Genomic DNA, 12,630 nt, shown 5'->3' on the forward strand with positions numbered 1-12,630 from the left:
GAGTCCAAGTATCATCTGATTTTCATGAGACTTAGTACTCCTCCTCAGAAGCTTGCACCTGTATGTAGATCTGTCAGGGCTGTACACACACGGATGCATACGTAAACACGAAAAGGCAGGATAATGTATATGAACTCTCTGCGGTAGATACTAATTTTAATGGATTTATTTGAATATCGTTATTGTGTGGTTTTGGATGAATAGATATAGGGCATCTCAAATGCAAACTTGTAATTACTTCTGCTTGGTTTTCCTTAGAATTTATACCGGTCTGACATGAACTTTATGCGAGGAGTTGGATGTATTACTCCAGGGGCCCTAGAGATTGAAGGAAAGAAGAAAGCTTCTGAACTCATCAGCGAGGTAACAAAAGAGGGTTTTGATTTCTCCACTACAAACAACAGTTTGCCAGATGTCTTTCTATTAAACTGGGCTGGCAAAGCGACTCACTGGATAATGCTAGGCTCCCTCCCCTTGCGTTTGATCATTCCATTCATGTCCTAACTGCAGATGGGTGAACCTGATGGAGTTCAAGGTTTTGCAGACTTTGCTAACTGTTTTCACAAATCTTTCCTCCTGTGTTTCAGACCCAAGAGGTTGTTATTTTGTGTTATTTATTTTAGAATTAAAATGAGCTTTTTGAACTTAAAATAAGGCGGGGCCTATCTCTGATAGGTACCTTGTACTGTTTATCCAAAATTAGACTGACCTGTGGAGTTCTAGTACATTACACTGTCCTCAGCTCTGGTCCTGCTTTAGAGTCTTAGTCCGTTTTTCACTTGCTGCTTTTGTGTGCTATTGCTGGATTTTTATTTCCTCTGTTGTGTTCTCTTCTTACAGTCTGTCCTAGTTTCAAATCTTGGATCTGTTGCCCATGTCTGCATAGATGTGAAATTAATAAAAATAAGAGTGCTCTTCCTAGTTGTGTTCTAGTGAGCAGATCCCTGCTTGCAGTGATCTTGCAGTTATTTTGTTCACAATTCTGACACAGGACTACAAGCCAGGTGGAACCTCATTTTTCTCACATAAAAAGTTCAATGGGCTTGTGCAGCACATTCTCTCTGGATCGAATTGCCTTTACTGTAACTCCACGAGCCAGGGTTAATGACACCAAGGAGTAAAATAACCTCATTACTGGTTTCAGCATAGCAGCCCTTTCTTTTTTCTTTACGTGTTATTGTTATTTACTTTTCATTTCCCTTGTGAGACTTGAATGCATCAACTTGAGAGTAACAAAAGGTAAATTAGTCTAATGGTTAATAGACACATACCCTTTGTGAAGCAGAGTTTTAAGCCCAAGAAACAATAGTAGACCACTGGTACTGGAGAAAGTCCCTTATCTGACCAGACAATTTAGTTATTCTTTTCTTTTTTCTTTGTGTGTGAACTCAGAGTAAATATCGTCAGCAGCCACATTCCTTCAAGTACACATCGGTGACAGACTCTCCTGGCCTCCTTCATGCAAAATTCAGCAATATGATTGCTAATGAGGTAGGCTCTCCTAACGTGAATCAGAAAATATGCTTTTCAAAATGCAGTGAGCTAGGGATGGAGGAGTGGGAAAGAGACAACCCTGTTCTGAAAGCAAAATGCATCAAAAAGAAAGCAAGCATCACTGATTTGTGATTTTTCCTAGTTAGATCACATTTTATTATTTCCAAACATTTAATACCGTTTTCAATTCAATCTCTTCTAAAAAGCTTAAATAATACCCATGCGATAGAGTCCCATTATCAGATTTTTTACATGAAACAGAGCCTCAAAAGATCGGGTCTGTGGGCTGTTCTTGAGGGAGCTCATTTGCATAGTACAGTTCACTTTAGAGGGCTCCTAAAAAAAGAATCACTTTTCTAATTTTTAAAAAAAACAAGACAAAATCCATAGGCAAATTATCAAAACCATCTATAATAACACAAGGAAAAATCCAAGCTAGAAAATATAGCCAGTCTATCAGAAATGCCTACCCTTTTGTTTAACACACATTCATGATGCCCGTATTATTCTTAGTCTATTTTTGGCCTACTGGGAATGTAACAATACAAGGCTAAGAATATAGCGGGTTGGCATCATGATACATGTATAAAAATCAATGTAAAAGTTTTTTATGCATGGAAAAAAAACTCAAGCAATTGCAATGGTATATTCTTAGCTAGTTTTTTGTACTGGCTGACTATAGTTGTCATAATCATAAACAATTTAAGTATTGCTGTTATATTATTGAAACAATAGAGAAAATTAATTGCAATTGTCTTTTTGATCTCTTTCCTAGCGCCTGTACAAAGCAGCGGGAGAGGACAGTCAGCATCGCTATACACCAACACTGGGTCTGCCTGAGTTTACACGGGCAAGAATAAATGCAGCCAACCTCAGTGATGTAAGAATTTGTTCTGTACACTTGTTTGGGATGGAGAATGAATTGTGCAGTGGCAAGGAAGATGGATAAGTAGAGGACTTTTTAGAGCTATTCTATTTATACTTTCCCTGATTTGATTATAATGATGTTTTTCTCCGTTAGTGTATATACGGTTGTGAGTAAATTAAATCTACATAAAGAACGAGACATGTTTTGTCTGAGTTAGTAGGATTTCCCAAAGATAATTTTAAAAAATCCTTTGATTATGAAGAATGAGACTGTAACGCAGAATAACAAATGAAAGAGGGTTCCTTTGTTTGTTCCTTTGTGCATTTAAAAGTGAAACAGCAATCTACATGTGCCTTTCCTACTTTAGGCAAAATACAGAGAATCTTGGCATAATCTACGTGCTCAAGGCTACAAGCTGACAACGGAAGCACTCCCGTTCCAGACTGCCAGGGCCTCCAGAGAAATTGCCAGTGATGTGAGTTGAATGATTCAACCTTCCTTCTTGCCTAATTCCTGTTAACTTCATGTAAAACAATGTCTAAAGCAGATTTTATTGAATTAAAGCAACTCCATAACCGTGTGAGACAAGTGTGAGACAGAATATATTACTTATGAATGAGATTCTTTGTGTGAATTAAAAAAAAAGGGAAGAGTCGGAAGAATCGCTACTAATCGGGAACCAAACTCGGTTAAATATCTTCCAGTGGGAAACAGCAAGTGAATTAAAGCATTTGCAGACAGACAAATCAGAAGAATTCTGCTCCTTTCCAGGCTTGCAGTTCCTCATATTATAAAGTGTCCACTAATTCTGTCCACCCTGCTTTGAGGTGACTTTTGGAAGTGATTAGTGCCCCTGAATTGAAATAGAGTCAGAAGCTGAGCGTTCTTTGAATCTCTGAAAATCAGGAGCTGCCTGTCTGATCAGGAGGTGAAAGTCAGTGGATTCCCCTGTAAATCTGTGTCCCTTTTATTTCTGAAATAGAGGAAATAAATCTTCTTACCCTTAAAAATATCATCTCGTTTGGATCCTTGTCAGTAAAACACACAGACATGGTGGTATCCATTTGTCAGAAAACCTAAGTTCATCCCTTCCTCACAAGAAATTTAATAAATTCTAGGAAAAATTGACAATTAAGCTAAATTTAGTAAAAAAAGCTCTTCATTTTGTGTAGTATTTAGTTGCATATTTTATCTCTAGTGTGATAAAATACAAATAGATTTCATGTGCGTTTGTTTTATGAAGCAACTATTTCTAGCTGTAATTTATAATGTATACTTAACCGTATTTTGCAGAGTGCTTTTGGTTACAGCTTCAGATCTGCTCTAAAGGGTACAAGTCCATAATAGAATTACATCCACTTACAACAGATCTGAATTTGGCCCTTCATCTTGGAAGCACTTTATAAACATTAGCTACTGTAATTTAATCCCTACAACTCTCTTGTGTGGTAGATAAGTGTTATTATCCCATTTCAACTACATTATGAACTCTTCAGGGCCCAGGCCTTCCCTTTAAAGTTCCAAGCACCCTGTTGATGCAGTATAAATAATCATTATCATCATCATCACTATTTCACAGAGAGGATAAATGCAAGATCACAGGGAGAGTCATAGTCCCAGCTAAGATGAGAATGAGGGGTTGCTGGTGCTTATTCTTGTGCTCAGACCACCATCTTAGGCTTCTCAACATAGTTATTGATCCAGGAAAACTGAATTTACTCTTTAAAATAGCTGGGTGGCATTTGTGAATCTGAAGGCTACAGAGTGCATGATGTTTCTCTCTTGTATAGATTTTTTTTCTTCTGTCTTTTGTTTGTTTCTCTTATGTTCTCATTCCTAGCAATGGGAATAAAATTCTATGAGAAATAATAAAAGTACATGATCTGAGGTTAAACATGATCAATGCTTTAGGCACACTGAGAGAATGTATTCAGATGCGCTTAACTTTAGTGTTCCAACTACTGGGTATTTAAATTTGAGAGCAATGAGAGATTCAAACAATTACTTTCTAGTGCTGCATACCTCGGCAGTTTTTACAGACAGAATAGATATTGTGGTGACTTATCCTAAGCTAGTTAGCTAGAGTAGGCAGTCTAAGTTTGGCACTTTTTCACTTTTACTCTTTTTTATTTTTAGTATCAATATAAACACAACTTTGTGATGGAGAGAGGAAAGCACATTGGTGCCAGAAGTGTTCTGGATGACACCAGGTTGCTGCATTGCTTGCATGCTGCCAAATTACAGAGTGAACAGGAGTACAAGAAGGGATCCCAAGAAGTGTGGTCTCAGTACCACCTGCCCATGGACATGGTGAATCTTGTCCATGCCAGGAAAGCCCAGGCCTTAGCAAGTGATCAAGATTACAGAAAGAGACTCCATCAATTTACAGCACTTCCGGAAGACATGAAGATGAAGTGGACCAAAAGAGCCCACATGCTACAGAGTGAGGTAAAGACTTTCCTTCTGTTAACAGGAAATTGAATTTAGCAATAACAAAGCTTTGAGCGACTGGCACAAATTGTATATTGACTTTGGGCAATGTTTTTAGAAAGATCATTTGCGAACTTATGTATGTGTAGCAGCAAGATATCTGGTTGTTCCTCATGAACGGAATATGTGTGAATCAGAGCTTCTGGTATTATGAACCTAATGGAAAATCACTGTGGTCCATGTTACTTATTTTAGAGCTGAGGGATATACACAATCATCTCTCAGCTGTTTGGATCACAACCAGTCAATGGTTTGACAGCCATTGCTCTACATGCAGAATTCTTTGAGCAGAAGGTTAAATGCTCCCAGTTTGATTTGGTGTTTGTTAGAAAGTCATTTTGCAAACAGAAACGGTCATATCAAATAACCAGTTCCCCCGATGTGTTTGCAGAAATTGCTCATGCAAATATAAGTTCAGACAAACTGATGACAGAAACGATGGAATCTCAGCATGGGCCACATGCATGCGCACTTTGCCTTAGCACGTACCTTTGTTCAAGGCAAGCCATTGTCAGTGTGTGCTTTCGAAGAGGTGTAGATGTTGAATGCATGCATAAAGCTGCATGGATGCAGGTAGCTATGTTTTGCCAGTTTAGGGTCAGGTGTCATTAGCTGCTCTGTAGCAGGAAGCTGTGTTCGGGTGTTTTTTGTTTTGTAAGACAATAGACTGAATCATTCAGCAGGGAAGTGAAAAAGTTTTTTCAGCAAGTTATGCTCTCTGTAGGTCTTTAGAGAGCTGATCGTTTACTGAGCTCGGGATTTTATTGCCAGATGCAGTGATGGGATATTTGTTAGATTTAGTCACACCGGATGAGCAGATATTAACGGATATTCCAGCTATGAAAGTCAGAGTGGCAATCAAAGCGCCAGAGAGCTTGTATCCTTCTTTCTTACTTAGTGTACCTGCTATCTGGTATCCTAAATATACTCTTAATGAAGAGAACTTTTTGGGGGATATCCTTCGGATGGTAGAGAAGCTGTTGCTAGATGCAAATCTTTGCCTTTCCAACTCCCATTCCTGCCTTCTCCGGTAATGGCTAACAGATGGCATGCAGGTAGATAGATCCAGGAGGGCTGGATTTTTACTATTTACTGATGTGTGATGGTGGCTTGCAATGATAGGAAAGTGGCATTTCCAGGGAATTAGTCCCTAGACCCTAACAGCATGTACTTCAGAGCTTGCTACAAAGGGGCAGGATAGGAGATGAGTAAGAACCTCAGCATTCGGCTCTTTGCCTTTAGACTCCACAGGTTTGGAATCCAGAGAAATGATGAAGGTGGTTTTGTCTGATGCCCTAACTATCTAGTAGAGTAATGTACAATGAGCTAGCTGGCTGTTATATCTTTTTGCATATAGAGAAAAAAACCCTGAAAAATGGATTAAAGTCACACAGTGAGCCACTGTCACTCTGAAGAAGTCAGAATTGTTGGGATTGCGGGTACTTTACTGGCTTTCACTTTTTGTTGGGTCTGCCTTGTTTTCTTTACTGGATTAGGAGGTAGAGCAAGCCTTTAATGTGAGTAAAGAAAGAGTAATGTGAACTCCTAGAAATGGGGTTAATGAGGAAGCATGCACCAGATAAGATAATTAGTATTCCTGACTTAAACTCACCTCAGAAAATGATTTCAAAAGGGGTTCTTTTATGCCCAGTACAAACAGGTTATTACTTACTGCTTTGAGTCATACTAATTCACTCATGGGGCCTTCTCTTGTAACTTGCATATGATACATTATTTAATTCCTGGTGGAATGAACAAATGCAAACAGTTTGGCTTTACGATGTGATATGTGCATGGCAAATGAAAAACCTCAAAATGTTAATATGAATCAGGGAGTCTTTTTAAAAAACCTTAATAGCTGTGGATACAAAACTGATAGCTAACGATTTTCATTTTTAACAGCATCGCTATAAATCAGACCTGAACTTCATGAAAGGAGTTGGTTGGGTGGCTCTGAGATCTCCGCAGATAGAAAGTGTAAAGAAGGCTGGAGAGCTCATCAGTGAGGTAACTGATAAATCTTTCATGGAATAGCACGTCTGTAGGAATTGTTTACCATCAAGGCTCCTCGTTACATGACACTTACGAATGTAGCTTATCATTTCCTTTTGATGTGGGAGCCTGTTTATACAAGGTGTAAGTTACCAAGAAGCAGTATGGGAGATGCAAGTCCACTGTGTGACACCTGCTGAATATTTTCCATTCTGAATGAAACACAAGAGTATAAACAAAACATGTAGCAGTAAATAAATGCAGTAAACTCCATTATGAAATTCTAAGCAGGTGGTTATGGAAGTGATACAGAAAGATACAACATTGACAACCACACTGAAGGGGCGTTTGCCTCCTCAGTATCATGCGTTACTGGTGAAAAATTATAAGCTGTCAAAAGTGTAGTGCTTGAAAGCTTTTTGCATGTGAATTTTCAGTGGAAAGTCCTTGCATGCATAAAAGAAAAGAAGTTTGGTGCCTGGGCACCACAGCAATGATACAGTGGTATCCCCATTCCCTGGCTGAAAGAGCAACTAAGACTAAAGAAGAACAGTATGTTTTTAATACTGTGGCTTCAGGAAGGTGGCTTTTATGTTTTACTCCAGTTATCACATACTTCGAATTTTGATATATCATTAACAGAAACATCCTGTCATTTTTTCCTTTGTTTGTTTTTGTTACCTCCTCCCCCTCTCAGATAAAGTACCGGCAGAAGCCAGAAAGTTTGAAGTTCACTGCTGTGGTTGACTCTCCAGATTTGATTCATGCTAAAAACAGCTACCTCCAGTGCAGTGACGTAAGTTGCATTTTACTATAAGTGATCTTAACTTTTGTTGAACTGTAATGTGTAAAAGAATTGGTCTCAACATTGCTCCCAGTATCAGTTGCATTCAATGACTTTTGACTCCACAGAGACTGTACAAGGCTGGAGACTCCGAAGCCAGGCACAGGTACACCTTGCCTCCTGATCATCCGGATTTTATCCGAGCCCGCCGGAACGCACTTCATATCAGTGATGTAAGTAAGCCTTTTACTTTGGGTGTTGACTTGATAATTGCTATCAAGGAAAACAAACTTACCTAGGAATGAAAAACTTTCATGTATATGAGAATGTTTTCTGAGCCTGACCAAAACTGAAAAAGGCAGAGGCTGTGGACAGCCAACATGTTGCTAGATTTGGGCTGGAGAGATCAGGGAAAGCCTGTTGATTTTTCTTTTGAGAATTGGTTCTGCTTTCTAGAGCAGGAAGCTCTATTGCTTATTATTAAGGATTTCAGTCCTTCAGTGTAGGAGTGGTTAGTTACAAATTTAAATCTTTTTACTTATGTTTGGGTGGGGGAGGAGGGAGAATCCTCTTTCCTTGACTATTTAGTCTACCTTCGTGAAGCTGCAATACTGCGTTGAACTGATCCCTTAGGAAAAGTTGTCATCAACCTGAATGCAACTGAATCAGTGAGTGGAATTGGTTTAAAGGAATTTTGTTTCCACATTATCCCAGACAGAGGCACTCAGTCTATTCCTAATCTACTGTTCCCTGATTAAATAGCCGTTGTCTTTAACTGTAGGATCAGAGTGACCTTAGTTTGTAAGAAGCTTTGACTTCCTTGTTTGGTGATAGGTGCTCTGTAGGTGAAAGAAACAAATAGGATTTACATTCTTTGAAGCAATAGAGGAGAAGGTAAAAAGGCAAAGGGATGATTGCACACAAATGAAAGGTCAGCCCTAGACCTGTTAGCAGGATATACAGTAATGCTTGCATTGCTTCTAGCCAGGCTGTCGTGCAGGATTTCTGGCATCTCAGTTTACCTTCCAATTAAGCACTACCTAGCACTACATTCACCGGTGAAACAGAAGAATATTTTTTGAAATGTAAAGTGGATTTTGTGCTTGTTTTCATATGGTCACAAAGCCCAGAAAGGATGAATCAAACTTACAGAAAGCAAATGAATAGAATCAGAAAGGGACAGCTAAAAGTGTCAGCTAAGGTACCATGGCTGCGGACAGGAAGCTATTTTAAGAAAGCTACTAATGGAAGAAGAACCAAATCTAGAGTGATTTCTCTTCAGGATGTAAATGTATTTCACATCCTCAAAGTCACATTAAATATGTTAGAACTGGCTGTTATTCCATGTGAGTTAATGAAGCCACATGTGGCTGAAGATAGAGACAGGGATCATTTGAAAAGCTCGAAATAACTGGTATTGAAATTATGATGCCACAAAACCCAAGACACTGCAAGTGGATGCATCAAAAGAGAGAATAAGGGCAATATCAATGCAATATTGATGTGACTGACGCATCACAGTTTCTAATAGAAATTAAATCACATCAAAAACAGCCACATTCAAGTACAAAAGGAAACCCTGGTGGCACTTTTCAGATGAGGCATTTTGTCATTATGGTGAATAGAAAAGAAGTTGAAGTGCTGTAGAACTGGATCAAAACCTTGGAGATGGTGCTGATGACTCTTGATACAAATAAGCCCAGTAGGATAAAACATTTATTATTGCAGTTATGGGACTGCGTTTAAGAAACTGCAGGGGGAAATGACTGTTTTGTTCTTTTCTTTTTGACACAGAAATTGTATAAAACATCTTGGGAGCAGACAAGGGCATCTGGCTATGATTTTAGGATTGACGCCATCCCATTCCAGACAGCAAAGGCTTCAAGAGAGATTGCTAGTGATGTAAGAATGGTTCTGTTTCAAACACTTCCCAACTCTCTTCCCATGCCACTCCCACCCTGTAAAAGTGGGTGAATTCTGATGTAAGTGAACTTTGTTCTGTTTTGGGAAAAGTGATGACCCAGTGAAACCAAATGCTGGTTAATTGCAAAGATTTCCAATTAAAGGCTCCCATTAATAATGTCCAATAACAGGCTGCTCTATTTTGATTCAAAGAGTTGTTCTTGGGAAGGAGACATGTTAGAATGTAGTTAAATAAAATAGATACCAGACTATGAATAGTTAAAGCATGGTCTAGAATAAAGTGGGTCACCTTTGAACACGGAAGACCACAGTTGGCAAGAAAGCTGAAGATGGAGGAGCTTCATTGCTTGAACTGTGTATTGGGTCTACTCAAGAGTACAACAATAAGAGGACCTCTCATGGCTTTTGAGAGATGAGTATTTTGGGCTCCCTAAGTTTTTCTACTCCTTTAAAAATTAGCACACAGGGCATTCTTTTAAAGCATCTTGTTAGATTAGGGGATGTAGTTTGATATCAGACAAACCCTTGGTCTTTGCGCACTACAGGAAGCATTATTGATAGCTAGGGGGAGGGTAAGTTATTTCATAACAGAATTTGAAGGTGATCTGAATGTGAAAATGAGATTTTTCTCTGCATTTCCTGCAGTACAAATACAGAGAAGCCTTCCTGAGAGACAGAGGCCAGCAGATTGGATTCCTCAGTGCAAATGATGACCCCAAAATCCGGCACGTCCTCAGAGTGGGGAAACTCCAGAGCGACAACCAGTACAGGAGTGGATATGCCCAAAACAGAGCACGGTTCCAGAGTCACCTCAACCAGCCAGGATTCCGCCATGCTAAGAGAAGCCAGCAGCTCGCAAGCAACGTTAACTACAGGCAGCCTTTGCACCAATACACTTGTGATCCTGAGCAGCTAGATGTCAAGCACGCAAAGCAGGCCTACAAGCTGCAGAGTGATGTAAGTACAGCTGAGCAACCCTGTGCTTCCAAGTGCTAGGAGCTGTCTGTGGAAATGTGCTTCACAGACCTTACCTATCAACAAAATCACATTCTTGAAAGAACTGCAGACTGTTTCCAAAAAATGAATAATTTGTTTGTTATCGACTCTGTTGCTCTCTCTTGTATACCCAGGGCACATGGTTTGATTAGAGCCAAACAAAATAATACACACTGGTGTATGTTCCATTCCTTCAGGTGAAATACAAGTCTGACTTGAACTGGCTCAGAGGCATTGGCTGGACTCCCCCAGGTTCTCACAAAGTCGAAATGGCAAGAAGAGCCGCTGAGTTGGCGTACCTTCGGGAAATGGAATTGCAGGGTGCTTCTGCTCAGTATGGACCTGCAGTTGTAAGTAGAGTAAACCCTTCTCACAAATCCCAGCAGATCTGCTCTCTAGAAGGCAGACAGGCACACATCCTGTTTAATGCTTTTGAATGCTCCCTGGAGTCTACAGTTCTCCCCATTATTTGAACAGAGCATATATCCTTCCGTCACAAAGCTTTGTGGCTTTGTGTACACCTTAATTTGAAGGAGCCTCTCAAGAGAATTCAGCACTGTCATGGCTGAGGAATTCCTGTAGGGACTAGGAAGTGCCATGGGATAGGATTTATTTATACTATGTGTTTCCCTTAATTTATGGGTGCTGTCAGATCTCCAAGTGTCCTAGTACCTGCACAGAAAGCAGAAGTAGAGGTAGAAGGGACTCCCTGTACAACTCCCATTCTTTTTTCCTAATTTCAGCAAGACACCACTTGTTGTTGCCGTGTAATTATGTGTTGCCATGTAATCTCCACTGGCAACTGTATTGACAGGCTCAGTGTAGACTCCTAACAGCCTAATGTGTGCTGTCGGAGGCTCCCCAATACTGTAAGAGACTTTTTGCAAAGGGAGAATGCTCCAGCCTCCTCCATCTCTGTCCAGCTGAAGATGCAAGAAATTACAAGCTGGGATCTTCCAGGTTTTCCTTCTCCCTACCTCCACAGGGATGACTCCCAATCTGCAGTGTCCCCTGCGTTGTAGCCCCTACAGTTAGGAAGCATCAAGTTACAATAAAAGAGAAGCTCTGCACTTTAAACACTTGTTTCATTCAAGTTTTAACTTTGGCAACAAGTCACACAAGAGAAACACCACACATCCATGGTTTATATTCCTATCTGTAAAGTTACTCAGGAAATAAATTATAACTATTGTTGAGTAATGCAGGCAGTGAGAACTGCAGGCAATATCTTCTTTAGCCCTACATATGATAAAGATCTGATGGTCCCAGGGAAATCTACAGGTGTGCAATCGACCTGGAATTCAGGTATTTGCTGTTTTGCTCTTTATTTAGGGCTCAAATTAGAAATCAGGACTTGAGCACATTCAGTCCTTTGATATGTGTGGTATCTAACTTACGTGAATGGCTCCGATTTTTGCACTTTTCCATTGCAGAGATTTGCTCAGTGCAGAGCAGTGATTTAGATTTTGCTCATTTTTTTGACAGTTGTGGTAAATTTTAATATGCAAATATTAATTTAGAATAATATTTAAAACCTTCTCCTGTCCAGTGGTTGTCCTCACAGTTTACTTGGATTTGATTTTACAGGACCAATTGGAGACAGACGGATCTCAGCAGGTCACAGTCAACCCTGACGCTTCAGAAATTCTGCAAGTCAAGAGAAGGAAAATGCAGCTGTATCAGAAATAAACAGAAACATGACATAACACAAATAGATTTTCATCTTGTTCTGCAAATCCTGTAGCTCTTCCAGTTTTCTAGGAAGCACAATAGATGGCATCTAAGAACTTTTTGTTTTAAAAAGCAACCTAAACATTGCAATTTATGACAGATCGTTTTATTTTTGAGTGGATACTTTGTGATTTATCACTGTATGTGTTGCAGAATCTGATATTTATTTAAAGCTGTACATGAAATTAATACTAGGTGACTGTCAGGCTCAGCTTTGTACTACAGATGAATGAACCTGATTGATAGAATATTAAATAATTTGTCATTAATCTTATTCCATACTTGTAATCTTTGGAGATTTTTATGTTCCTGGATTATTGGCACCATTAACCTAAGAGAATATGAAAGCATG

General features: G+C 39.4%; 1 protein-coding gene across 1 annotated transcript in view; it reads left to right on the top strand.

Annotated features, from left to right (window-relative positions):
• The window catches only part of NRAP (nebulin related anchoring protein), a 52,129-nt gene extending 39,893 nt beyond the window's left edge, over positions 1-12,236 (top strand). The window contains exons 31-42 of the mRNA XM_086617054.1: positions 259-363; positions 1,393-1,491; positions 2,270-2,374; positions 2,730-2,837; positions 4,499-4,810; positions 6,755-6,859; positions 7,542-7,640; positions 7,757-7,861; positions 9,423-9,530; positions 10,197-10,508; positions 10,745-10,897; positions 12,135-12,236. Of these exons, the coding sequence (XP_086473180.1) occupies positions 259-363; positions 1,393-1,491; positions 2,270-2,374; positions 2,730-2,837; positions 4,499-4,810; positions 6,755-6,859; positions 7,542-7,640; positions 7,757-7,861; positions 9,423-9,530; positions 10,197-10,508; positions 10,745-10,897; positions 12,135-12,236 (1,713 nt within the window). The remainder of the gene's footprint in view (positions 1-258; positions 364-1,392; positions 1,492-2,269; positions 2,375-2,729; positions 2,838-4,498; positions 4,811-6,754; positions 6,860-7,541; positions 7,641-7,756; positions 7,862-9,422; positions 9,531-10,196; positions 10,509-10,744; positions 10,898-12,134) is intronic.
• Positions 12,237-12,630: the final 394 nt, after the last annotated feature.

The sequence above is a fragment of the Tauraco erythrolophus genome, chromosome 9 (assembly GCF_009769465.1).
Source record: "Tauraco erythrolophus isolate bTauEry1 chromosome 9, bTauEry1.pri, whole genome shotgun sequence".
Taxonomy (NCBI): Eukaryota; Metazoa; Chordata; class Aves; order Musophagiformes; family Musophagidae; genus Tauraco; species Tauraco erythrolophus.